Raw genomic sequence first — 26,991 nt, forward strand, 5'->3', positions numbered from 1 at the left:
GGAAAAACGCTAACTTTATGGGGTGAAAAAATGTTTATTATCAACTGGAGGAAGCTAACGCTATTGACTGTAGGAATTTAAAATTATGTAGGGCCCAACTGGGCCCCAAAGGAAGTAACTAACTGGACCACAAAGAAGTACATAAATGCCCCCAGGAAACTAACTAACTGACCAATGAAGCTACCAAACTGACCACAGGAAGCTAACCCAATGCACATGAAGCTACATAACTGACCCCAGGAAGCTAACATAAGGGCCACGGAACTTTAACACAATGGGCCACAGGAAACAAAAAAAAACTGACCACGGAAGCTAAAACCCTGACTACAGGAAGCATAACCAAATGCCCCCAGGAAGTAACACAAAAAGGGGCCAACGAAGCTAACACAATGACACCGGAAGCTACACAACTGACACAGGAGTAACTCAAAGGGCACGGAAGCTAACACAATGACCACACGAAGCTAAAAACGACACGAAAGCTAACACAATGACCACAGGAAGCTAACAAACTGCCCACAGGAAGCAAACCCAAAAATGACCAACAAAGTAACATAAATGCCCACAGAAAGCTAACACAACTGACAAGGAAGCTAACACAAATGACCACAGGAAGCTAACAAAAATTTGACCCCCACGAGTAACATAATGACCACAGAAAGCTAACAACTGACCACAGGAAGCAAACAAAAAATGCCCACGAAGTAACAAAATGACCAACGAGTTTAAAACCCTAACTGACCACAAAAAGCAAACACAATGACCAGGAAGCTAAAACAACTGACAGGAGCTTACACAATGACCAAAGGAGCAAAACCAACTGACCACCCGAAGCAAATATAACTGCCCACAGGAAGCTAACATAATGACACAGGAAGTAAAAACAACTGACCAAGGAAGCTAACCAACTGAAAAAAGGAGTAACACAATGACCACAGGAAGTTAACAACGGGCCAAGGGAGCAAAACACAACTGCCCCACACGAAGCAAAACCAAAGACCCCAGGAAGCTAACACAACGGGACCAAAGGGCGAAACAAAATACCAAAAAAAGCTAACAAAAAATGACCACAGGAAGTACCATAAGGACAAAGGAGCAACAAACTGCACGGGAAAGGTTAACAAACTGCCACGGGAAGCGAACACCTGACACAAAAAAGCTAACAAAAACTGCCCACAAAAAGCTAAAAACAATGACCACAGGAAGCTAACATAATGACACAGGAAGCTAACACAACGGGACTACGGGAAGTAAACACAAATAAACCACAGGAAGTAACAAATGACACAGGAAGGGGAACACAACTGCCCACGGAGAAACCCACAACTGCCACAGGAAGCTAACAAAAAGCCAAGGGAAAAGCAAAACATAACTGCCCACAGGAAGCTAACACAACTGACCACAGGAAGCTAACATAACTGACCACAGGAAGCTAACACAACTGACCACAGGAAGCTAACACAAATGACCACAGGAAGCTAACATAACTGACCACAGGAAGCTAACACAACTGACCACAGGAAGCTAACACAACTGACCACAGGAAGCTAACACAACTGACTACAGGAAGCTAACACAACTGACCACAGGAAGCTAACACAACTGACCACTGGAAGCTAACACAACTGACCACAGGAAGCTAACACAACTGACCACAGGAGAAAGCTAACTGACCACACGAAGCTAAGGTTATCGACTCAGTAAAGTATAAGGCTAAATAACCCACTATTTCCACCACTGTGCTAGCCAGGATATAATTCTCGCGTCTTGTTAAGCTTTCGTTTCCCCCACGGGCGAGGTAGCGCCCAGGGGGACCAGGAAGTGGCCGCCATTTTTCACTGGTAAATATGTACCCCCCCCCCCCCCCCTTCCCCTGGGGGGGGGTCACAGTCTATATTTCCCACTAAACCCTTGGTGGAGGAGGGGGCCCCCCCCCAGGGGGCTCAGCGGCCTGACGTACGAGACCAACGAATTTAATCTATAATTGTGTGCTCGCTCTCGTAGGACGCTCGGCTGGCAGCGCCGTTATCGTGTACACACACCCCCACAGGCGCGGAGTTGTCGTACTTCACTTGTCTATCTCTCTTGTTCGATCTTTGTATGATATGGTAGTTATATAGTTCATTATAGAATCACTTGATTACAAGTTGATGTAAATAGGTATTTATAACAATTGTTGGTTGCCATCTTGACATACGAGTGTTGAAGGCCAGAGCCAACTTACACCCCCTCGCTGTATACAACACCCGGCCAGAGCCAACTTACACCCCCTCGCTGTATACAACACCCGGCCAGAGCCAACTTACACCCTCTCGCTGTATACAACACCCGGCCAGAGCCAACTTACACCCCCTCGCTGTATACAACACCCGGCCAGAGCCAACTTACACCCCCTTCGCTGTATACAACACCCGGCCAGAGCCAACTTACACCCCCTTCGCTGTATACAACACCCGGCCAGAGCCAACTTACACCCCCTCGCTGTATACAACACCCGGCCAGAGGCCAACTTACACCCCCTCGCTGTATACAACACCCGGCCAGAGCCAACTTACACCCCCTCGCTGTATACAACACCCGGCCAGAGCCAACTTACACCCCCTTCGCTGTATACAACACCCGGCCAGAGCCAACTTACACCCCCTCGCTGTATACAACACCCGGCCAGAGCCAACTTACACCCCCTCGCTGTATACAACACCCGGCCAGAGCCAACTTACACCCCCTTCGCTGTATACAACACCCGGCCAGAGCCAACTTACACCCCCTCGCTGTATACAACACCCACCCCAGTATACACATATCTACCTCCTTTATATTAACCATATAATCATACTCTAGTTATAAACTTGTTTACGATACAAAAAACTACCTGATTTATTTCATACATCCCGTTTTTCATGAACGTTTTTTTCGAATTTCATATAGAGAGCAGAAGAGGGTGTTTTGAAATGGTTTGGTCCCATGGAGAGAATGAGTGAGGAAAGATTGACCAAGAGGATATATGTGTCAGAGGTGGAGGGAACGAGGAGAAGTGGGAGACCAAATTGGAGGTGGAAAGATGGAGTGAAAAAGATTTTGTGTGATCGGGGCCTGAACATGCAGGAGGGTGAAAGGCGTGCAAGGAATAAAGTGAATTGGAACGATGTGGTATATCGGGGTTGACGTGCTGTCAATGGATTGAACCAGGACATGTGAAGCGTCTGGGGTAAACCATGGAAAGTTGTGTGGGGCCTGGATGTGGAAAGGGAGCTGTGGTTTCGGTGCATTATTACATGACAGCTAGAGACTGAGTGTGAGCGAATGTGGCCTTTTTTGTTTTTTCATAGCGCTACCTCGCACACATGCGGGGGGAATGGGTTGTTATTTTCATGTGTGGCGGGGTGGCGATGGGAATAAATAAAGACACAGTATGAATTATGTACATGTAAATATACATATATGTCTACGTGTGTATACATATGTATACGTTGAGATGTATAGGTATGTATATTTGCGTGTGTGGACGTGTATGTATATACATGTGTATGTGGGTGGGTTGGGCCATTTCTTTCGTCTGTTTCCTTGCGCTACTTCGCTAACGCGGGAGACAGCGACAAAGCAAAATAATATAAATATATTCATATAAATATATATATATATATATATATATATATATATATATATATATATATATATATATATATATATATATATATATATTCTCTGGTATCGCTGGCGGAGAAGATGTCCATTGTCCTCACCTTCTAGTGAGGCGCGTAACCCGCTGGGTAATGGAATTGTGTCCCTGGCCCTCACCCTGGCCCTCGCCCTGGCCCTCACCCTGGCCCTCACCCTGGCCCTCGCCCGGGCCCTCGCCCTGGCCCTCACCCTGGCCCAGCTGGGGCCCCTGTCTGTCTGTCTGTGCTGTGAAGGTTGTCTCTGTGCCGCAGGGATGTGTAACCCTCTCTGTGGTGTGGCACAGCATGTCTACACACGAACATACATCCTTCCCTCTCCCTCATCTCTACATCCTTCCTTTATCATTCTCAATTCCTCTCCTCTCCACTCCCTACCGTCTTTATCTTCACTATCTTTATCTTCACTATATTTATCTTCACTATATTTATCTTCACTATCGTGGTGTGTAACTTGGTATTAAGGGCGTGCGGGTGGGCGTGCGGGCGTGCGTGCGGGCGTGCGGGCGGGCGTGCGTGCGGGCGTGCGGGCGGGACCCCGACCTAAACACTGAGGTATGTGGCGGTGGTCGAGGTGATCATGTGGCCACTTGTGGGTAGACCAGCCCCACCCCCACATCCCACCCACACCAGCAGCAACGCTCACAACGCAGGTCACAGGTCACAGGTCACAGGTCACAGAAACGTCATAGCTCGCTGGTGGGACAAGTATCATGAGGTGGTTGGGTAGTTTAGCAGTCTCGTTCTGTAACCCAACACAACTGGGCTAATGGAAGGAATTCGATCACCATACACACACACACACACACACACACACACACACCTGGTTACCCTACCTGACGTGGTAACACAGTGAGAATCGTATTACCTTCCAAAGTTACTGGACGCCCATCCTCTTCCTCCAGTTGGCCTGTGTGCAGGACGTGCTGAACTGCAGTATGACCAACCTCCAGCAGATAACCTGGTCATAGACCATCAGGTCTTGTGTTATCTGTCCTTCCCATGCACTGTCCTCCAGCAGATAACCTGGTCATAGACCATCAGGTCTTGTGTTATCTGTCCTTCCCATGTACTGTCCTCCAGCAGATAACCTGGTCATAGACCATCAGGTCTTGTGTTATCTGTCCTTCCCATGTACTGTCCTCCAGCAGATAACCTGGTCATAGACCATCAGGTCTGGTGTTATCTGTCCTTCCCATGTACTGTCCTCCAGCAGATAACCTGGTCATAGACCATCAGGTCTTGTGTTATCTGTCCTTCCCATGCACTGTCCTCCAGCAGATAACCTGGTCATAGACCATCAGGTCTGGTGTTATCTGTCCTTCCCATGTACTGTCCTCCAGCAGATAACCTGGTCATAGACCATCAGGTCTGGTGTTATCTGTCCTTCCCATGTACTGTCCTCCAGCAGATAACCTGGTCATAGACCATCAGGTCTGGTGTTATCTGTCCTTCCCATGCACTGTCCTCCAGCAGGAGGTTCCTCTCATAACATAATCAACTCCGACGAAGAGGAAGAAGCCTTGGCTTCCTGTGGTTGCCCGACGCGCGAGAAGTGGTCAAGAAGGAACTGCCGGTGGACCAATATAGACACACAATTACTGTAGTTTGCCCTCCGTAGGGGATGTACTACCAACTTGTCTACCATGGCAGGAGCCTCTATCATGAAGGATAATGATGTAGAATGATAACCTCGATGAAGAGAAAAAAAAACAATTTTGAGTCTCACTTTTTGACACTGGAGTGTGAGTGGTGACTGGGCCCTCTAACTGTAACCTGCCTTGCCTTTTCCCTCTCACTGTAACCCGCCTTGCCTTTTCCCTCTCACTGTAACCCGCCTTGCCTTTTCCCTCTCACTGTATCCCGCCTTGCCTTTTCCCTCTCACTGTAACCCGCCTTGCCTTTTCCCTCTCACTGTAACCCGCCTTGCCTTTTCCCTCTCACTGTAACCCGCCTTGCCTTTTCCCTCTCACTGTATCCCGCCTTGCCTTTTCCCTCTCACTGTAACCCGCCTTGCCTTTTCCCTCTCACTGTAACCCGCCTTGCCTTTTCCCTCTCACTGTATCCCGCCTTGCCTTTTCCCTCTCACTGTAACCCGCCTTGCCTTTTCCCTCTCACTGTAACCCGCCTTGCCTTTTCCCTCTCACTGTATCCCGCCTTGCCTTTTCCCTCTCACTGTAACCCGCCTTGCCTTTTCCCTCTCACTGTAACCCGCCTTGCCTTTTCCCTCTGGATCGCCTGGGTTCATCCTAACCTGAAGCCATCCTCCCACAGGTGACCACAATCCCCACCTTCCTACAGATCACATGCGCGTCGACCTACACATTACGCCAGCCAGGTACCAGACAGCCACCTACGCACTGCGTACGCTAGCAAACATTGGCAATGGTCAAGGGATGGGGGGGGGGGGTTCGACACGAAGCGTACGTGACGCACTGCGGGGGAAGAAATTCGTATGTACAGTCGCGTAAGAAAGTTCTGACGTACGCTGTAAGTCCATTCAAGTCCAGCGGACTGGTCGTGTCGTCTACTTACCCAGTCCATGCTACCACCTGGGCGAGTCCTGCCAAGCCAGCTGGCTCTCCCTCGACCTGTTCAACCAGTTCCACGCCTGGTCGAGTCTCACTAAGCCAGCTGTTTCTACCTAACCATCCAGGGAGGGCGTGGCAGCTTTTACATCCGACCTTCTGTATTTTGTTTTGTTTGACCTGTCCAACCAGAGACCTCGGTACAGCTTGGGTACAGGCGTGTCTCAGGACTACAGTCGGCTACTGTAACCTTCCCCAGACGCCCAGGACGGATACAGTACCAGGCCCACCAGTCCACCGTCGTCTTGGACCACTGGACACTGTGTGGCGTCCCCTCCTACAGCTGGAGGTGGCTGGCTGGACGAAGACCATTATCCTGTGATATATATATATATATATATATATATATATATATATATATATATATATATATATATATATATATATATTGGAAAGGATAACAATTTTGCGCGTGATCAAGATATTCCTATGAGTCCACGGGAGAAAATGAAACACGAAAAGTTGCCAAGTGCACTTTCGTGTCATAATCACATCATCAGGGGAGACACAAGAGAGAAATATAAGTCAGTTGATGTACATCGATTATTATTACACGAAAGTGAACTTGGGAACTTTTCGTGTTTCATTTTCCCCGTGGACTCATAGGAATATATATATATATATATATATATATATATATATATATATGTGTGTGTGTGTGTGTGTGTGTGTGTGTGTGTGTGTGTGTGTGTGTGTGTGTGTGTATGTATGTATGTATGTGCGAGCCTACGAGCGTGAAATTCCTTCCCTTTGAATACAAATTGGTAATTACAGAGATACGCCCACCTACGCACACCTACGCACACCTGCGCACACATGTGCGCTGGAGGGAATGTTTCCACCTGTAACGCTTTCATTTACGATGAGACACAAGGACATGGCACAGTGTTACCTGCACGAGGGGTCAGGTCAGGTCAGGTCAGCCATGGCCCAAGGCTGTATCATTAGCGGCACAGACTCGTCAAACAACATCTCCCTCTAGAGGAGTCTACATTTCCCTGCTGGTCGACGTAGCGCAGCCTTCAGAGAGAGAGAGAGAGAGAGAGAGAGAGAGAGAGAGAGAGAGAGAGAGAGAGAGAGGTGATTATAAATCAATGACGAGTATGATACAAGTATCAGTTCTGGCCCCCCATCACCTTGGTAGAGCGAGGTCATCTACCGTCAGCTACGTCAGGCAGCGAGGTCATCTACCGTCAGCTACGTCAGGCAGCGAGGTCCTCTACCGGCAGCTACGTCAGGCAGCGAGGTCCTCTACCGGCAGCTCATCTCATCCCCCCTCCATTTAGCCCCTACTCATCCCCCCTAATCTTAGCCCCTACTCACCCCCCTACATTTAGCCCCTACTCACCCCCTACATTTGGCCCCTACTCATCCCCCCTCCATTTAGCCCCTACTCATCCCCCCTACATTTAGCCCCTACTCACCCCCTACATTCAGCCCCTACTCATCCCCCCTACATTCAGCCCCTACTCATCCCCCCTCCATTTAGCCCCTACTCATCCCCCCTACATTCAGCCCCTACTCATCCCCCCTACATTCAGCCCCTACTCATCCCCCCTCCATTTAGCCCCTACTCACCCCCCTACATTTAGCCCCTACTCACCCCCCTACATTCAGCCCCTACTCATCCCCCCTAATTTTAGCCCCTACTCATCCCCCTACATTTAGCCCCTATTCATCCCCCCTACATTTAGCCACTACTCACCCCCCTACATTCAGCCCCATACTCATCCCCCCTACATTTAGCCCCTTATCATCCCCCCTACATTCAGCCCCTACTCATCCCCCCTAATTTTAGCCCCTACTCATCCCCCTACATTTAGCCCTTACTCATCCCTCCTACATTTAGCCCCTACTCATCCCCCCCTACATTTAGCCCCTACTCATCCCCCCTACATTTGGCCCCTACTCATCCCCCCTACATTTGGCCCCTACTCATCCCCCCTACATTCAGCCCCTACTCACCCCCTACATTTAGCCCCTACTCACCCCCTACATTTAGCCCCTACTCACCCCCCCAACATTTAGCCCCTACTCATCTCTACTCATCTTACTCAACTCCTCCATATCATGAGTTTGTACAGCAGGTGTTCACAGTAACGTTTGCGTCACAATACGAACGTTCATAATACACAACGTTTGTATGGCCGCGCGTGCGTCATCACAGGAAACGTTTCCACTGTCAACATGTCGGCTCTCGTGTCTGCACGTTTCTCGTTACTTCCTCAGCCACTGTTACCACAGGTAACGGTTACCAGGTTTAGCGCGTTACCAACACGCGAGACGGTAACCCAACACACCCACCATTCTGTACCGTTACCTCAGTCCATCACTCACTCTGCTGTTTGCCTACGAAGGAAGGAAGGAAGGAAGGAAGGAAGGAAGGAAGGAAGGAAGGAAAGAAGTAAGAAGGAAGGAAGGAAGGAAAGAAGGAAGGAATGAAGGAAGGAAGAAGGAAGGAAGGAAGGAAGGAAGGAAGGAATTAAGGAAGGAAGAAGGAAGGAAGGAAGGAAGGAAGAAGGAAGGAAGGAAGGAAAAAGGAAGGAAGGAAGGAAAGAAGGAAGGAAGGAAAGAAGGAAGGAAGGAAAGAAGGAAGGAAGGAACGAACGAAAGAAGGAAGGAAAGAAGGAAGGAAGGAAGGAGGGAGGGAAGGAAGGAAGGAAAGAAGGAAGGAAGGAAGGAGGGAAGGAAGGAAGGAAAGAAGGAAGGAAGGAAGGAAAGAAGGAAGGAAGGAAAAAGGAAGGAAGGAAGGAAGGAAGGAGGAAGGAAGGAAGGAAAGAAGGAAGGAAGGAAAGAAGGAAGGAAGGAAGGAAGGAACGAAAGAAGGAAGGAAGGAAGGAGGGAGGGAAGGAAGGAAGGAAGAAGGAAGGAAGGAAGGAAGGAAGGAAGGAAGGAAGGAAGGAAGGAAGGAAGGAAGGAAGGAAAGAAGGAAGGAAGGAAGGAAGGAAGGAAGGAAGGAAGGAAGGAAGAAAAAAGGAAGGAAGGAAGAAAGGAAGGAAGGAAGGAAGGAAGGAAGGAAGGAAGGAAGGAAGGAAGGAAGGAAAGAAGGAAGGAAGGAAGGAAGGAAGGAAGGAAGGAAGGAAGGAAGGAAGGAAGGAAGGAAGGAAGGAAGGAAAGAAGGAAGGAAGGAAGGAAGGAAGGAAGGAAGGAAGGAAGGAAGGAAGGAAGGAAGGAAGGAAGGAAGGAAGGAAGGAAGGAAGGAAGAAAAAAAGGAAGGAAGGAAGAAAGGAAGGAAGGAAGGAAGGAAGGAAGGAAGGAAGGAAGGAAGGAAGGAAGGAAAGAAGGAAGGAAGGAAGGAAGGAAGGAAGGAAGGAAGGAAGAAGGAAGGAAGGAAAAAGGAAGGAAGGAAGGAAGGAAGGAAGGAAGGAAGGAAGGAAGAAGGAAGGAAGGAAGGAAGGAAGGAAGGAAGGAAGGAAGGAAGGAAGGAAGAAGGAAGGAAGAAGGAAGGAAGGAAGGAAGGAAAGAAGGAAGGAAGGAAGGAAGGAAGGAAGGACCCACCTTCTCCAGGAACCTAGTCTTTCCTCTGGAGTTTTAAGCCAGCCCTTCTCACCCAGGTTCCTCACATCCCATTGTGGCCAACACAAGAGCCAGCCATTATAGTGAGGGGAGGGAAGGGGGACGAGTGAGGGGAGTCCATCCTACCCCTCACTCAGCCAGTCAGGCACTAATACTGTCCATCCACAGTATACACCAAAACTGTCCACCCACAGTGCACCAATACTGTCCATCCACAGTACACCAATACTGTCCATCCACAGTGCACCAATACTGTCCACCCACAGTGCACCAATACTGTCCACCCACAGTACACCAATACTGTCCACCCACAGTATACACCAAAACTGTCCACCCACAGTGCACCAATACTGTCCATCCACAGTACACCAATACTGTCCATCCACAGTGCACCAATACTGTCCACCCACAGTGCACCAATACTGTCCACCCACAGTACACCAATACTGTCCACCCACAGTATACACCAAAACTGTCCACCCACAGTGCACCAATACTGTCCATCCACAGTACACCAATACTGTCCATCCACAGTGCACCAATACTGTCCATCCACAGTGCACTAATACTGTCCACCCACAGTGCACCAATACTGTCCATCCACAGTACACCAATACTGTCCACCCACAGTACCTCAGTACTGTCCACCCACAGTGCACCAATACTGTCCACCCACAGTACCTCAGTACTGTCCACCCACAGTGCACCAATACTGTCCATCCACAGTACACCAATACTGTCCTCCCACAGTGCACCAATACTGTCCACCCACAGTACACCAATACTGTCCACCCACAGTACACCAATACTGTCCACCCACAGTACACCAATACTGTCCACCCACAGTACACCAATACTGTCCACCCACAGTACACCAATACTGTCCACCCACAGTACACCAATACTGTCCACCCACAGTACACCAATACTGTCCACCCACAGTACACCAATACTGTCCACCCACAGTACACCAATACTGTCCACCCACAGTACACCAATACTGTCCACCCACAGTACCTCAGTACTGTCCACCCACAGTACACCAATACTGTCCACCCACAGTACACCAATACTGTCCACCCACAGTACACCAATACTGTCCACCCACAGTACCTCAGTACTGTCACCCACAGTCACCAATACTGTCCACCCACAGTACACCAATACTGTCCACCCACAGTGCACCAATACTGTCCACCCACAGTACACCAATACTGTCCACCTACAGTGCACCAATACTGTCCACCCACAGTGCACCAATACTGTCCACCCACAGCGCACTAATACTGTCCACCCACAGTGCACCAATACTGTCCACCCACAGTGCACCAATACTGTCCACCCACAGTACACCAATACTGTCCACCCACAGTGCACCAATACTGTCCATCCACAGTGCACCAATACTGTCCATCCGCAGTACACCGATACTGTCCATCCACAGTGCACCAATACTGTCCACCCACAGTACACCAATACTGTCCACCCACAGTACACCAATACTGTCCACCCACAGTACACCAATACTGTCCACCCACAGTGCACCAATACTGTCCACCCACAGTACCTCAGTACTGTCCACCCACAGTGCACCAATACTGTCCACCTACAGTACACCAATACTGTCCACCCACAGTACACCAATACTGTCCACCTACAGTGCACCAATACTGTCCACCCACAGTACACCAATACTGTCCATCCACAGTGCACCAATACTGTCCATCCACAGTGCACCAATACTGTCCACCCACAGTACACCAATACTGTCCACCCACAGTACACCAATACTGTCCACCCACAGTACACCAATACTGTCCACCCACAGTGCACCAATACTGTCCACCCACAGTGCACCAATACTGTCCACCCACAGTACACCAATACTGTCCACCCACAGTGCACCAATAGTGTCCACCCACAGTACACCAATACTGTCCACCCACAGTACACCAATACTGTCCACCCACAGTGCACCAATAGTGTCCACCCACAGTGCACTATTACTCTCCATCCACAGTACACCAATACTGTCCACCCACAGTACACCAATACTGTCCACCCACAGTGCACCAATACTGTCCACCCACAGTACACCAATACTGTCCATCCACAGTACCTCAATACTGTCCACCCACAGTGCACCAATACTGTCCACCCACAGTACACCAATACTGACCACCCACAGTACACCAATACTGTCCACCCACAGTGCACCAATACTGTCCACCCACAGTGCACCAATACTGTCCACCCACAGTGCACCAATACTGTCCACCCACAGTGCACCAATACTGTCCACCCACAGTACCTCAGTACTGTCCACCCACAGTGCACCAATACTGTCCACCCACAGTACACCAATACTGTCCACCCACAGTACCTCAGTACTGTCCACCCACAGTGCACCAATACTGTCCACCCACAGTACACCAATACTGTCCACCCACAGTACCTCAGTGCTGTCCACCCACAGTACACCAATACTGTCCACCCACAGTACCTCAGTATTGTCCACCCACAGTGCACCAATACTGTCCACCCACAGTACCTCAGTACTGTCCACCCACAGTACACCAATACTGTCCACCCACAGTACCTCAGTACTGTCCACCCACAGTGCACCAATACTGTCCACCCACAGTACCTCAGTGCTGTCCACCCACAGTACACCAATACTGTCCACCCACAGTACCTCAGTACTGTCCACCCACAGTGCACCAATACTGTCCACCCACAGTGCACCAATACTGTCCACCCACAGTACACCAATACTGTCCACCCACAGTACACCAATACTGTCCACCCACAGTACACCAATACTGTCCACCCACAGTACACCAATACTGTCCACCCACAGTACCTCAGTGCTGTCCACCCACAGTACACCAATACTGTCCACCCACAGTACCTCAGTACTGTCCACCCACAGTACACCAATACTGTCCACCCACAGTGCACCAATACTGTCCACCCACAGTACCTCAGTACTGTCCACCCACAGTACACCAATACTGTCCACCCACAGTACCTCAGTACTGTCCACCCACAGTGCACCAATACTGTCCACCCACAGTACCTCAGTGCTGTCCACCCACAGTACACCAATACTGTCCACCCACAGTACCTCAGTACTGTCCACCCACAGTGCACCAATACTGTCCACCCACAGTGCATCAATACTGTCCACCCACAGTACACCAATACTGTCCACACACAGTACACCAATACTGTCCACCCACAGTACACCAATACTGTCCACCCACAGTACCTCAGTACTGTCCACCCACAGTGCACCAATACTGTCCACCCACAGTGCACCAATACTGTCCACCCACAGTACACCAATACTGTCCACCCACAGTACACCAATACTGTCCACCCACAGTACACTAATACTGTCCACCCACAGTACACCAATACTGTCCACCCACAGTACCTCAGTGCTGTCCACCCACAGTACACCAATACTGTCCACCCACAGTACCTCAGTACTGTCCACCCACAGTACACCAATACTGTCCACCCACAGTGCACCAATACTGTCCACCCACAGTACCTCAGTACTGTCCACCCACAGTGCACCAATACTGTCCACCCACAGTACACCAATACTGTCCACCCACAGTGCACCAATACTGTCCACCCACAGTACCTCAGTACTGTCCACCCACAGTACACCAATACTGTCCACCCACAGTGCACCAATACTGTCCACCCACAGTACCTCAGTACTGTCCACCCACAGTGCACCAATATTGTCCACCCACAGTACCTATCCAGGTAGGCCAGGCCAGGCAGGGGCCGGCCAAGTACGATGGTAGTGGGAGTGTAAAAGCCACTAACTCAGTCCCCCCCCCCCCCCACCGACTCTCTCTCTCTCTCTCTCTCTCTCTCTCTCTCTCTCTCTCTCTCTCTCTCTCTCTCTCTCTCTCTCTCTCTCATCAGTCGCTCGCTCGCTCACTCGTCCCTCTCATCACCACTCTTGCAGCTCTCTCTCTCTCTCTCTCTCTCTCTCTCTCTCTCTCTCTCTCTCTCTCTCTCTCTCTCTCTCTCTCTCTCTCTCACTCATCAGTCGCTCGCTCGCTCACTCGTCCCTCTCACATCACTCTTGCAGCCCACTCTCTCTCTCTCTCTCTCTCTCTCTCTCTCTCTCTCTCTCTCTCTCTCTCTCTCTCTCTCTCTCTCTCTCATCAGTCGCTCGCTCGCTCACTCGTCCCTCTCATCAGTCGCTCGCTCGCTCACTCGTCCCTCTCATCATCACTCTTGCAGCCCACTCTCTCTCTCTCTCTCTCTCTCTCTCTCTCTCTCTCTCTCTCTCTCTCTCATCAGTCGCTCGCTCGCTCACTCGTCCCTCTCATCAGTCGCTCGCTCGCTCACTCGTCCCTCTCATCATCACTCTTGCAGCCCACTCTCTCTCTCTCTCTCTCTCTCTCTCTCTCTCTCTCTCTCTCTCTCTCTCTCTCTCTCTCTCTCTCTCTCTCATCAGTCGCTCGCTCGCTCACTCGTCCCTCTCATCATCACTCTTGCAGCCCACTCTCTCTCTCTCTCTCTCTCTCTCTCTCTCTCTCTCTCTCTCTCTCTCTCTCTCTCTCTCTATCAGTCGCTCGCTCGCTCACTCGTCCCTCTCATCAGTCGCTCGCTCGCTCACTCGTCCCTCTCATCATCACTCTTGCAGCCCACTCTCTCTCTCTCTCTCTCTCTCTCTCTCTCTCTCTCTCTCTCTCTCTCTCTCTCTCTCTCTCTCATCAGTCGCTCGCTCGCTCACTCGTCCCTCTCATCATCACTCTTGCAGCCCACTGTCTCTCTCTCTCTCTCTCTCTCTCTCTCTCTCTCTCTCTCTCTCTCTCTCTCTCTCTCTCTCTCTCATCAGTCGCTCGCTCGCTCACTCGTCCCTCTCATCACCACTCTTACAGCCCACTTTCCACTCTCTCTCTCTCTCTCTCTCTCTCTCTATCTATCTATCTATCTACCTATCTATCTTGCGAGGTCTAGCCATCACAAGGCCTGACCAAAACTGTAGTGACAGTCAGTCACTCCATTAGCTAACCATCCAGGTACAACCCCATTAACATCACGTGACTTTACATGGACGACTTACCTGTGTTGTGGAAATGATCAAGTGCTGTACTGTGAAGCTAAACACATTACTGCTGTACATTTGCCGTACATGTTGAGTATGTACATTCATCATACATGTTGAGTATGTACATTCATCATACATGTTGAGTATGTACATTCATCATACATGTTGAGTATGTACATTCATCATACATGTTGAGTATGTACATTCATCATACATGTTGAGTATGTACATTCACCATACATGTTGAGTATGTACATTCCCCATAATGTTAAGTATGTACATTCCCCAGAAAACAACAACAAAAAAGTATCTGACCACTTTTGGTGTGAAACAATATGACACCAGGGACGAAGGATTTTGAAAAACGCCCATAGCCTTGACCTCACGGTCGTAGCCTTGCGTTCATGATAATGTCATATATCGTCGACTCCTCCCGACATTTCCTGTCGTATACCACAATAAATCTTAAATTGATTTCATTATGTTGATGGAAAGAACTATAAAGTGAATTATTAAGAAATTCATCAAATTCCTAAACTATCGTAACCAGACACCACGGGTCGTAATGATGATTACCTCATTCATCAAACACATCTAGGAAGAAAACATACTTTTTTTTGGTTGTTATCTAGGAAGAAATTATGGTTTTGACCCAACACGTGGTCAAGTGTGTCGCTGGAGATGGTGTCAGCTGACCTCGGAGGTTGGCCCATGACGTCACAATTTATGCACAATTCGAAGCGTTCGGACACCACATAGTTGCCAGATTCGCCTGAGCGACTTTTTTGTTTTTTTTGTAAATGTTTATCACATTCACGGAGATGACGAATGATGGGTCTTCTCATTCCCTAGTACATTGTTAGAGGTCATCACTGACCAAAAGTTTATATATATATATATATATATATATATATATATATATATATATATATATATATATATATATATATATATATATATACAACTGACGTCTGGTACGCGTAAGTATGGCGTTGCCTGCCACACACGTCTATCATATTATCCCTCACACCAGATAATGGATGCTCACGTTGTCATAGACATTTTAAAAGGATAAAATAATTATAATTATAATTATAATGATAATATGAAGACCATATGAAGACCATGTCTCAGGAAGTAATTAGGGATTCCACCAGACCGCGGAGGAAGAAATTACCAGTAATGGAAGCTGATGGCAACTTGTGTCTTGATCCCTCCCCTTACTTCCTGGTTGCCGTTCCCCCTCACCTCCCCTCACCTCCCCCCACCACTTAAATCTCCCCTCCCCCCCACTACACAACCCCCCTCCCCTAAGGCTGACACCCATCACTCACGCTTGACCGACCACACACACACACACACACACACACACACACACACACACACACACACACACACACACACCTCCGATTTTCCCACGACGTCTTCTTCCCCCTACGCCAGAGCGTAGCGTACGCGCGTAAACCCCACAGCGTAAACATTGCTGTGTCTCCCCATCTAGGGTTGTGCGGAAATAAAAAACTAAATCATCTTTTAATGACGAAATTAAATGACCCAACATTTACGCCAAGCCTACCTGACCCTCACCCATGTTGAGGGGACAACTGACGTGTGACCCTTGACCTGACCTTTCCCCTCACCCCCCATCACATGGTTCTGACCCCTGACCACCCCTCCTGGCTACACCCCCCCCCCACACCATCCCTCACCCCTCGTTAATCTACAGGTCACTGTCGGGAGGTCACGACCCAGTGACATGTTCGACACATGTTCCTTCACCCAGCGTGAGGGGAGCGAGGTCTCTCTCTCTCTCTCTCTCTCTCTCTCTCTCTCTCTCTCTCTCTCTCTCTCTCTCTCTCTCTATCTATCTATCTATCTATCTATCTATCTATCTGTCTATCTGCATCTATATATCTATCTATATCTATCTATCTGTCTATGTATCTCTATCTATCTATATCTATCTATCTATCTATCTATCTATCTATCTATCTCTGTAGCTGAAGCGGATCTACAGGGGAATGGAATGGTTTTTTATATATAATCAAGATGTGTGAAGGTTGCTAAGTCATCAGATGGGGCAAGGGTAAACGAGACAGTTTGAACTGGCCAGTAAGACTGCAGTGTGTACAGATGGTCAGTGTGTACAGATGGTCAGTGTGTACAGATGGTCAGTGTGTATAGATGTTCAGTGTGTACAGATGGTCAGTGTGTACAGATGGTCAGTGTGTACAGATGGTCAGTGTGTACAGATGGTCAGTGCGTACAGATGGTCAGTGTGTACAAATGGTCAGTGTGTACAGATGGTCAGTGTGTACAGATGGTCAGTGTGTACAGATGGTCAGTGTGTACAGATGGTCAGTGTGTACAGATGGTCAGTGTGTACAGATGGTCAGTGTGTGCAGATGGTCAGTATGTACAGATGGTCAGTGTGTACAGATGGTCAGTGTGTACAGATGGTCAGTGTGTACAGATGGTCAGTGTGTACAGATGGTCAGTATGTACAGATGGTCAGTGTGTACAGATGGTCAGTATGTACAGATGGTCAGTGTGTACAGATGGTCAGTGTGTACAGATGGTCAGTGCGTACAGATGGTCAGTGTGTACAGATGTTCAGTGTGTACAGATGGTCAGTGTGTACAGATGGTCAGTGTGTACAGATGGTCAGTGTGTATAGATGTTCAGTGTGTACAGATGGTCAGTGTGTACAGATGGTCAGTGTGTACAGATGGTCAGTGTGTACAGATGGTCAGTGCGTACAGATGGTCAGTGTGTACAAATGGTCAGTGTGTACAGATGGTCAGTCTGTACAGATGGTCAGTGTGTACAGATGGTCAGTATGTACAGATGGTCAGTGCGTACAGATGGTCAGTGTGTACAGATGGTCAGTGTGTACAGATAGTCAGTGCGTACAGATGGTCAGTGTGTACACATGGTCAGTGTGTACAGATGGTCAGTGTGTACAGATGGTCAGTGCGTACAGATGGTCAGTGCGTACAGATGGTCAGTGTGTATAGATGTTCAGTGTGTACACATGGTCAGTGTGTACAGATGGTCAGTGTGTACAGATGGTCAGTGTGTACAGATGGTCAGTGTGTACAAATGGTCAGTGTGTACAAATGGTCAGTGTGTACAGATGGTCAGTGTGTACAGATGGTCAGTGTGTACAGATGGTCAGTGTGTACAAATGGTCAGTGTGTACAGATGGTCAGTGTGTACAGATGGTCAGTGTGTACAGATGGTCAGTGTGTACAGATGGTCAGTGTGTACAGATGGTCAGTGTGTAAGGTTTTGATACATTTGGGTCATATATTTCATGGGGGGGGAGGGACCTTATCTATACCCCCTAGGCAAGCTTGGCGGGGGGGTGGGGCATATATTGTATCTCTTTTAGTTATTTTAGTTATTATGAAGGAAAGTCACATAAGGTTTTAATCTCCCCTAATCTTCCCCCAGAGGGGGTGGGGGGTTTGAGGGGGGGGAGGGTAACATGAGAGTAAATATGTCAACATATGATCAACGTAAAGTTTGTGTAATACATTATTTGTATCATTATACATCATCGTTAATTAGGGTCACATGTGTCCATTATCTGCTGGCCCGTAACCTGCACGAACCTGTGTGTGTGTGTGTGTGTATGTGTGTGTGTATGTGTGTGTGTGTGTATGTGTGTGTGTATGTGTGTGTGTGTGTATGTGTGTGTGTGTGTGTGTGTGTGTGTGTGTGTGTGTGTGTGTGTGTGTGTAGAATAATCAAGACCAAATGTCTCTTCGTAAATATCAAAACCACATTCAAGTTAACACATCACGAAATGTTCATCAAGTTGTTCATGTTCCAAATACGAGCCAAGCTAGAAGATGTTCACACAAAGAGCTGGTAGAGAAGGTGTAGAGGAGCACAATGATGCTACCACAGTTAACACACCTGACTCACACTGGAGAAGGTTATAGTGGCTTGAAAGTTGGCCACCTTGGAAGAGAGAAGAGTCAGGGGTGACCTGATCAGCACATGCAAGTCTCTAGAACACATCGGCGACGTGAACAATGAACAGTTCCACGAGAAATGTAGTTATAGAACAACCAGAGAACATAACATGATACCTTAAAGTAACTTGTTAAAAAAAAGATGTGACTAAGTATTTCTTAAAATACAAGAATGTTGGATGGTTGGTTAGAATGACTGAGGACATGGTTAATGTAGATAACATACACAAGTTAATGTTGACACACACACACACACACACACACATCCTGAGCGTCTGACGTCATTCCTTGTATCACCAGAGACAGAGACAGATACAAACCTGGCGTATAATACACCTGCTTCCTAGGGGTGGGGGGGGAGGGGGATTACACACCTGTCATGATGGTATGTGGCCACCTTGTGTGAAAATATGTGGCCACCTTACGTAAGCATATGTGGCCACCTGACGTAAACCTGTGTGGCCACCTTGTGTGAACATATGTGGCCACCTTGTGTAAACATATATGGCCACCTTGCGTAAACATATGTGGCCAGATTGTGTAAACATATGTGGCCACCTTGTGTGAACATATGTGGCCACCTTACGTAAACATATGTGGCCACCTTGTGTAAACATATGTGGCCACCTTACGTAAACATATGTGGCCACCTTGTGTAAACATATGTGGCCACCTTGTGTAAACATATGTGGCCACCTTACGTAAACATATGTGGCCACCTTGTGTAAACATATGTGGCCACCTTACGTACATAAACAGTATGACACAGACACCAGAAACTGCTTTCCCTGAAACACTTATATCTTAACGATCATTGACCACAACAGTACGACCCTCTGGCACGAAAACCTTGACCTTTGACCTGACACCACTGGAGGGTCAGGTCATACCCGACACCCCCACATGACCTAAGGGTCGGCACATCGTACTGAAGCATCCTAATCCTGGGGTTCGTAGCAACGGTATAATGTTATGGTGTTGTCAAGATGATTCTTCATTGTAACATGAATTTTTTTCCCAGGAGAGCCTCCGAGTCGGCCGCCAGCAACGGTATAATCTTATGGTGTTGTCAAGATGATTCTTCATTGTAACATGAATTTTTTTTCCCAGGAGAGCCTCCGAGTCGGCCGTCAGCAGGGTCCCGTATGCCATAGCTATACCTCTCTCTCTCTCTCTCTCTCTCTCGCGACCATGCCTTGACCAGAGACGCTCTTCCCCTGCAGGAGATCGCTGCCTTGAAGGACCTGATCCTGGCCCGCGTGGTGTCGGACCTGCAGGACTCGTGGCAGGACCTCCCCTCCCTGAAGAAGGCCCTCGGGGAGGAGCAGCTGCAGGAGGAGGAAGCCATCAAGAGCAAGAGGATGTTTGCCCCACTCTCTGCTCTGCCCGGCGAACTGCCCACCATCAAACGGCAAATACGCTACCACCAGTGCTACTTCAACCCCATCTCATGCTTCAGGTGGGTCATGGTGGTGGGTCATACTGGGGGTCTACTTCAACCCAATCTCATGCTTCAGGTGGGTCATGGTGGTGGGTCATACTGGGGGTCTACTTCAACCCCATCTCATGCTTCAGGTGGGTCATGGTGGTGGGTCATACTGGGGGTCATGGTGGTGGGTCATACTGGGGGTCTACTTCAACCCCATCTCATGCTTCAGGTGGGTCATGGTGGTGGGTCATGGTGGTGGGTCATACTGGGGGTCTACTTCAACCCCATCTCATGCTTCAGGTGGGTTATGGTGGTGGGTCATACTGGGGGTCATGGTGGTGGGTCATACTGGGGGTCTACTTCAACCCCATCTCATGCTTCAGGTGGGTCATGGTGGTGGGTCATGGTGGTGGGTCATACTGGGGGTCTACTTCAACCCCATCTCATGCTTCAGGTGGGTCATGGTGGTGGGTCATGGTGGTGGGTCATGGTGGTGGGTCATACTGGGGGTCTACTTCAACCCCATCTCATGCTTCAGGTGGGTCATGGTGGTGGGTCATGGTGGTGGGTCATGGTGGTGGGTCATACTGTGGGTCATGGTGGTGGGTCATACTAGGATCATAGTGGTGGGTCATACTGGGGGTCATAGTGGTGGGTCATACTAGGGTCATAGTGGTGGATCATGTTACCCGATGTCCTGGGTCACATAGGATGGAGCCGGCCCATCATGGAAGACCACATCAGAAGACGTGAGGCAGGAGTATGTGCCCTGGTGATGTGATGTGTGACGACGGCGCTCGTGCACATGGTGGGCACACACACACACACACACATACACACACACACACACACACACAACACACAACACACACACACACATACACACACACACACACACACACACATTAACTATTCATGAGGCGGGGTTCGAACCGTTGTCACATAACGATACACTTGATGTGCTCATCAAGGGAAGCAGTTCAGCTGCACCTAATACAAACAAACCCCGAGTCTTCCTCATGACCACTGAACAAATAGAATGGTTGGCTTAACCGTATAGAAAACGGGGTAGTGTTCCTGACTGCTTAGTGTGGAATATGTTTCCATTTCTTGACTGTACAGAAAATGTGTTGATAAATGATACCATAAATTAGCGATTATTAAACAGTTCGTTGATAAATGGTTTCATAAATTATCAATTACCAGACGATAAACACTATAAGTCTACCAGGATCAATGTTAAATGTTTAGATTTTCATAAAATGTTAATTAACTACACACACACATTTGGTAAACATGTGATTGTCCAAATGGAGTCGTAGCTTCGTTTCTTCGATGTATATCAACTGACTGTTATATTTCTCTCTTGTGTCTCCCCTGATGATGATGTGATTATGACACGAAAGTGCACTTGGGAACGTGTACCCTCCGTGTCCACAGCCTCTGTCCTTTACATCACACTCTAGTGTGGTAGACAGTGTGGTAGGAGCAGCTGTGGTAGAGGTGGTGATCATATCTACTTCCATAGCTCTCTCTCTCTCTCTCTCTCTCTCTCTCTCTCTCTCTCTCTCTCTCTCTCTCTCTCTCTCTCTCTATCTATCTATCTATCTATCTATTCGTTCATCTATACATGCACCACGTAACCATCTATTTATTCAATTATACGATGATCTATCTATCTATCTATCTATCTATCTATCTATCTGTCTATCTATCTATCTGTCTGTCTATCTGAGGCTGAGGCGAGAGACGCAACGTGACTCTAACATGACTTTTGTGTTTTCTTTTCCCTACAGGCGAAAGTGAGCGCGCTGACGTCATGGTTATGTCACGGCCGGCCTGATGACGTGACAGCCAGCTTGGTTACGTCACACCCAGCTGGAGCCAATAGGAGGGAACAATGCACGAACCCCTGTACTGTAGAACTTTTAAAAGTATTTTTTCTTTGGATAAGTTGAATCCCCTTCAAAAAAATATATATACAAATACATATGAATATATATAGATACTTATATATATATAAATTATACGCTTTTCAAAGTGAAGTGTGCTTAAATAAGGCACAAGTGTGGTGTGTTCAATACAGGTGTGTTCAATACAGGTGTGTTCAATTCAGGTGTGTTCAATACAGGTGGTCAACAGATGATGTCTATGTATTCCTTAACCTATGGTGTAATGGCAGTACGACCTGAGCATGAAGGGTACGACCCACCCTGGCCAGGATGGTACGACCCTTGACCACGACAGTGTACGACCCTTGACCACGACAATGTACGACCCTTGACCACGACAGTGTACGACCCTTGACCACGACGGTACGACCCTTGACCACGACAGTGTACGACCCTTGACCACGACGGTACGACCCTTGACCACGACAGTGCACGACCCTTGACCACGACGGTACGACCCTTCAGCACGACGGTACGACCCTTCAGCACGACGGTGGGACATCAACATTGATGGGAAATACTGTGGGACATCAACGTGATGGGAAATGTTGCTGGGACATCAACACTGATGGGAAATATTGCTGGGACTTCAACATTGATGGGAAATATTGCTGGGACATCAACGCTGATGGGAAATGTTGCTGGGACATCAACGCTGATGGGAAATAGTGCTGGGACATCAACCACTGATGGGAAATATGCTGGGACATCAACGCTGATGGAAATACTGCTGGGACATCAACGCTGATGGGAAATACTGCTGGGACATCAACACCTGATGGGGAAATATTGCTGGACATCAACGCTGATGGGAAATGTTGCTGGGACATCAACGTGATGGGAAATACTGCTGGGACATCAACACTGATGGGAAATATTGCTTGGGACATCAACACTGATGGGAAATGTTGCTGGGACATCAACGTGATGGGAAATACTGCTGGGACATCAACATGATGGGAAATATTGCTGGGACATCAACACTGATGGGAAATACTGCTGGACATCAACGCTGATGGGAAATGTTGCTGGGACATCAACGTGATGGGAAATACTGTGGGACATCAACATGATGGGAAATACTGTGGGACATCAACATTGATGGAAATACTGCTGGGACATCAACGCTGATGGGAAATAGTGCTGGGACATCAACACTGATGGGAAATATTGTGGGACATCAACATGATGGGAAATACTGCTGGGACATCAACACTGTGGGAAATATTGCTGGGACATCAACCACTGATGGGAAATATGCTGGGACATCAACATTGATGGAAATACTGCTGGGACCATCAACACTGATGGAAATATTGCTGGGAACATCAACACTGATGGGAAATATTGCTGGGACATCAACGTGATGGGAAATGTTGCTGGGACATCAACGCTGATGGAAATATTGCTGGGACATCAACACTGCTGGGACATCAACACTGCTGGGACATCAACACTGATGGAAATACTGCTGGGACAATCAACACTGATGGAAATACTGCTGGGACATCAACACTGATGGGAAATACTGCTGGGACAATCAACACTGATGGGAAATACTGCTGGACATCAACATTGATGGGAAATATTGCTGGGACATCAACGCTGATGGGAAATATTGCTGGGACATCAACATGATGGGAAATACTGCTGGGACAATCAACGCTGATGGGAAATAGTGCTGGGACATCAACACCTGATGGGGAAATATTGCTGGGACATCAACACTGATGGGAAATACTGCTGGGACATCAACTCTGATGGGAAATACTGCTGGGACATCAACACTGATGGGAAATATTGCTGGGACATCAACACTGATGGGAAATATTGCTGGGACATCAACACTCGATGGGAAATACTGCTGGGACATCAACACTGATGGGAAATACTGCTGGGACAATCAACACTGATGGGAAATATTGCTGGGACATCAACACTGATGGGAAATATTGCTGGGACATCAACATTGATGGGAAATACTGCTGGGACATCAACACTGATGGGAAATATTGCTGGGACATCAACACTGATGGGAAATATTGCTGGGACATCAACACTGATGGGAAATATTGCTGGGACATCAACACTGATGGAAATACTTGCTGGACATCAACACTGAATGGGAAATACTGCTGGGACATCAACACTGATGGGAAATATTGCTGGACATCAACACTGATGGGAAATATTGCTGGGACATCACACTGATGGGAAATACTGCTGGGACATCAACATTGATGAGAAACACTGCTGGGACATCAACACTGATGGGAAATATTGCTGGGACATCAACATTGATGGGAAATATTGCTGGGACATCAACACTGATGGGAAATACTGCTGGGACATCAACACTGATGGGAAATATTGCTGGGACATCAACACTGATGGGAAATACTGCTGGGACATCAACACTGATGGGAAATACTGCTGGGACATCAACACTGATGGGAAATACTGCTGGGACATCAACACTGATGGGAAATATTGCTGGGACATCAACACTGATGGGAAATACTGCTGGGACATCAACACTGATGGGAAATATGCTGGGACATCAACACTGATGGGAAATATTGCTGGGACATCAACACTGATGGGAAATATTGCTGGGACATCAACACTGATGGGAAATATTGCTGGGACATCAACACTGATGGGAAATACTTGCTGGGACATCAACACTGATGGGAAATACTGCTGGGACATCAACGCTGATGGGAAATATTGCTGGGACATCAACACTGATGGGAAATATTGCTGGGACATCAACACTGATGGGAAATACTGCTGGGACATCAACACTGATGGGAAATATTGCTGGGACATCAACACTGATGGGAAATACTGCTGGGACATCAACACTGATGGGAAATACTGCTGGGACATCAACGCTGATGGGAAATACTGCTGGGACATCAACACTGATGGGAAATACTGCTGGGACATCAACACTGATGGGAAATACTGCTGGGACATCAACGCTGATGGGAAATATTGCTGGGACATCAACACTGATGGGAAATACTGCTGGGACATCAACGCTGATGGGAAATACTGCTGGACATCAACAGCTGATGGGAAATATTGCTGGGACATCAACACTGATGGGAAATACTGCTGGGACATCAACGCTGATGGGAAATATTGCTGGGACATCAACACTGATGGGAAATACTGCTGGGACATCAACGCTGATGGGAAATACTGCTGGGACATCAACGCTGATGGGAAATATTGCTGGGACATCAACACTGATGGGAAATACTGCTGGGACATCAACGCTGATGGGAAATATTGCTGGGACATCAACCTGATGGGAAATATTGCTGGGACATCAACGCTGATGGGAAATATTGCTGGGACATCAACACTGATGGGAAATACTGCTGGGACATCAACGCTGATGGGAAATACTGCTGGGACATCAACGCTGATGGGAAATACTGCTGGGACATCAACACTGATGGGAAATATTGCTGGGACATCAACACTGATGGGAAATATTGCTGGGACATCAACACTGATGGGAAATATTGCTGGGACATCAACACTGATGGGAAATACTGCTGGGACATCAACACTGATGGGAAATACTGCTGGGACATCAACACTGATGGAAATATTGCTGGGACATCAACACTGATGGAAATACTTGCTGGGACATCAACACTGATGGGAAATACTGCTGGGACATCAACACTGATGGAAATACTGCTGGGACATCAACACTGATGGGAAATATTGCTGGGACATCAACGCTGATGGGAAATGTTGCTGGGACATCAACGTGATGGGAAATACTGCTGGACATCAACGCTGATGGGAAATACTGTGGGACATCAACATGATGGGAAATACTGTGGGACATCAACATGATGGGAAATACTGCTGGACATCAACGCTGATGGGAAATGTTGCTGGGACATCAACGCTGATGGGAATATTGCTGGACATCAACGCTGATGGAAATGTTGCTGGGACATCAACACCTGATGGGGAAATATTGCTGGACATCAACATTGATGGAAATACTGCTGGGACAATCAACGCTGATGGGAAATACTGCTGGGACAATCAACGCTGATGGGAAATATTGCTGGGACATCAACGCTGATGGGAAATGTTGCTGGGACATCAACACTTGATGGGAAATATTGCTGGGACATCAACGTGATGGGAAATACTGCTGGACATCAACACTGATGGGAAATATGCTGGGACATCAACGCTGATGGGAAATGTTGCTGGGACATCAACGTGATGGGAAATACTGTGGGACATCAACATGATGGGAAATATTGTGGGACATCAACGTGATGGGAAATATTGTGGGACATCAACATGATGGGAAATATTGTGGGACATCAACGTGATGGGAAATGTTGCTGGGACATCAACCACTGATGGGAAATACTGCTGGACATCAACACTGATGGGAAATACTGCTGGGACAATCAACACTGATGGGAAATATTGTGGGACATCAACATGATGGGAAATATTGCTGGGACATCAACACTGCTGGGACATCAACGTGATGGGAAATACTGTGGGACATCAACATTGATGGGAAATATTGTGGGACATCAACATGATGGGAAATATTGTGGGACATCAACGCTGATGGAAATATTGCTGGGACATCAACGCTGATGGGAATATTGCTGGGACATCAACACTGATGGAAATATTGCTGGGACTTCAACATTGATGGGAAATATTGTGGGACATCAACGTGATGGGAAATATTGCTG

At 48.0% G+C, this 26,991-nt stretch overlaps 1 protein-coding gene across 1 annotated transcript in view; it reads left to right on the forward strand.

Annotated features, from left to right (window-relative positions):
- Positions 1-22,425, forward strand: part of AstC (Allatostatin C) — a 91,922-nt gene extending 69,497 nt beyond the window's left edge. Inside the window, exons 2-3 of the mRNA XM_071685790.1 lie at positions 20,074-20,309; positions 22,076-22,425. Of these exons, the coding sequence (XP_071541891.1) occupies positions 20,074-20,309; positions 22,076-22,085 (246 nt within the window). The 3' untranslated portion in view covers positions 22,086-22,425. The remainder of the gene's footprint in view (positions 1-20,073; positions 20,310-22,075) is intronic.
- Positions 22,426-26,991: the final 4,566 nt, after the last annotated feature.

Source organism: Panulirus ornatus, chromosome 40, assembly GCF_036320965.1.
Source record: "Panulirus ornatus isolate Po-2019 chromosome 40, ASM3632096v1, whole genome shotgun sequence".
NCBI lineage: Eukaryota > Metazoa > Arthropoda > Malacostraca > Decapoda > Palinuridae > Panulirus > Panulirus ornatus.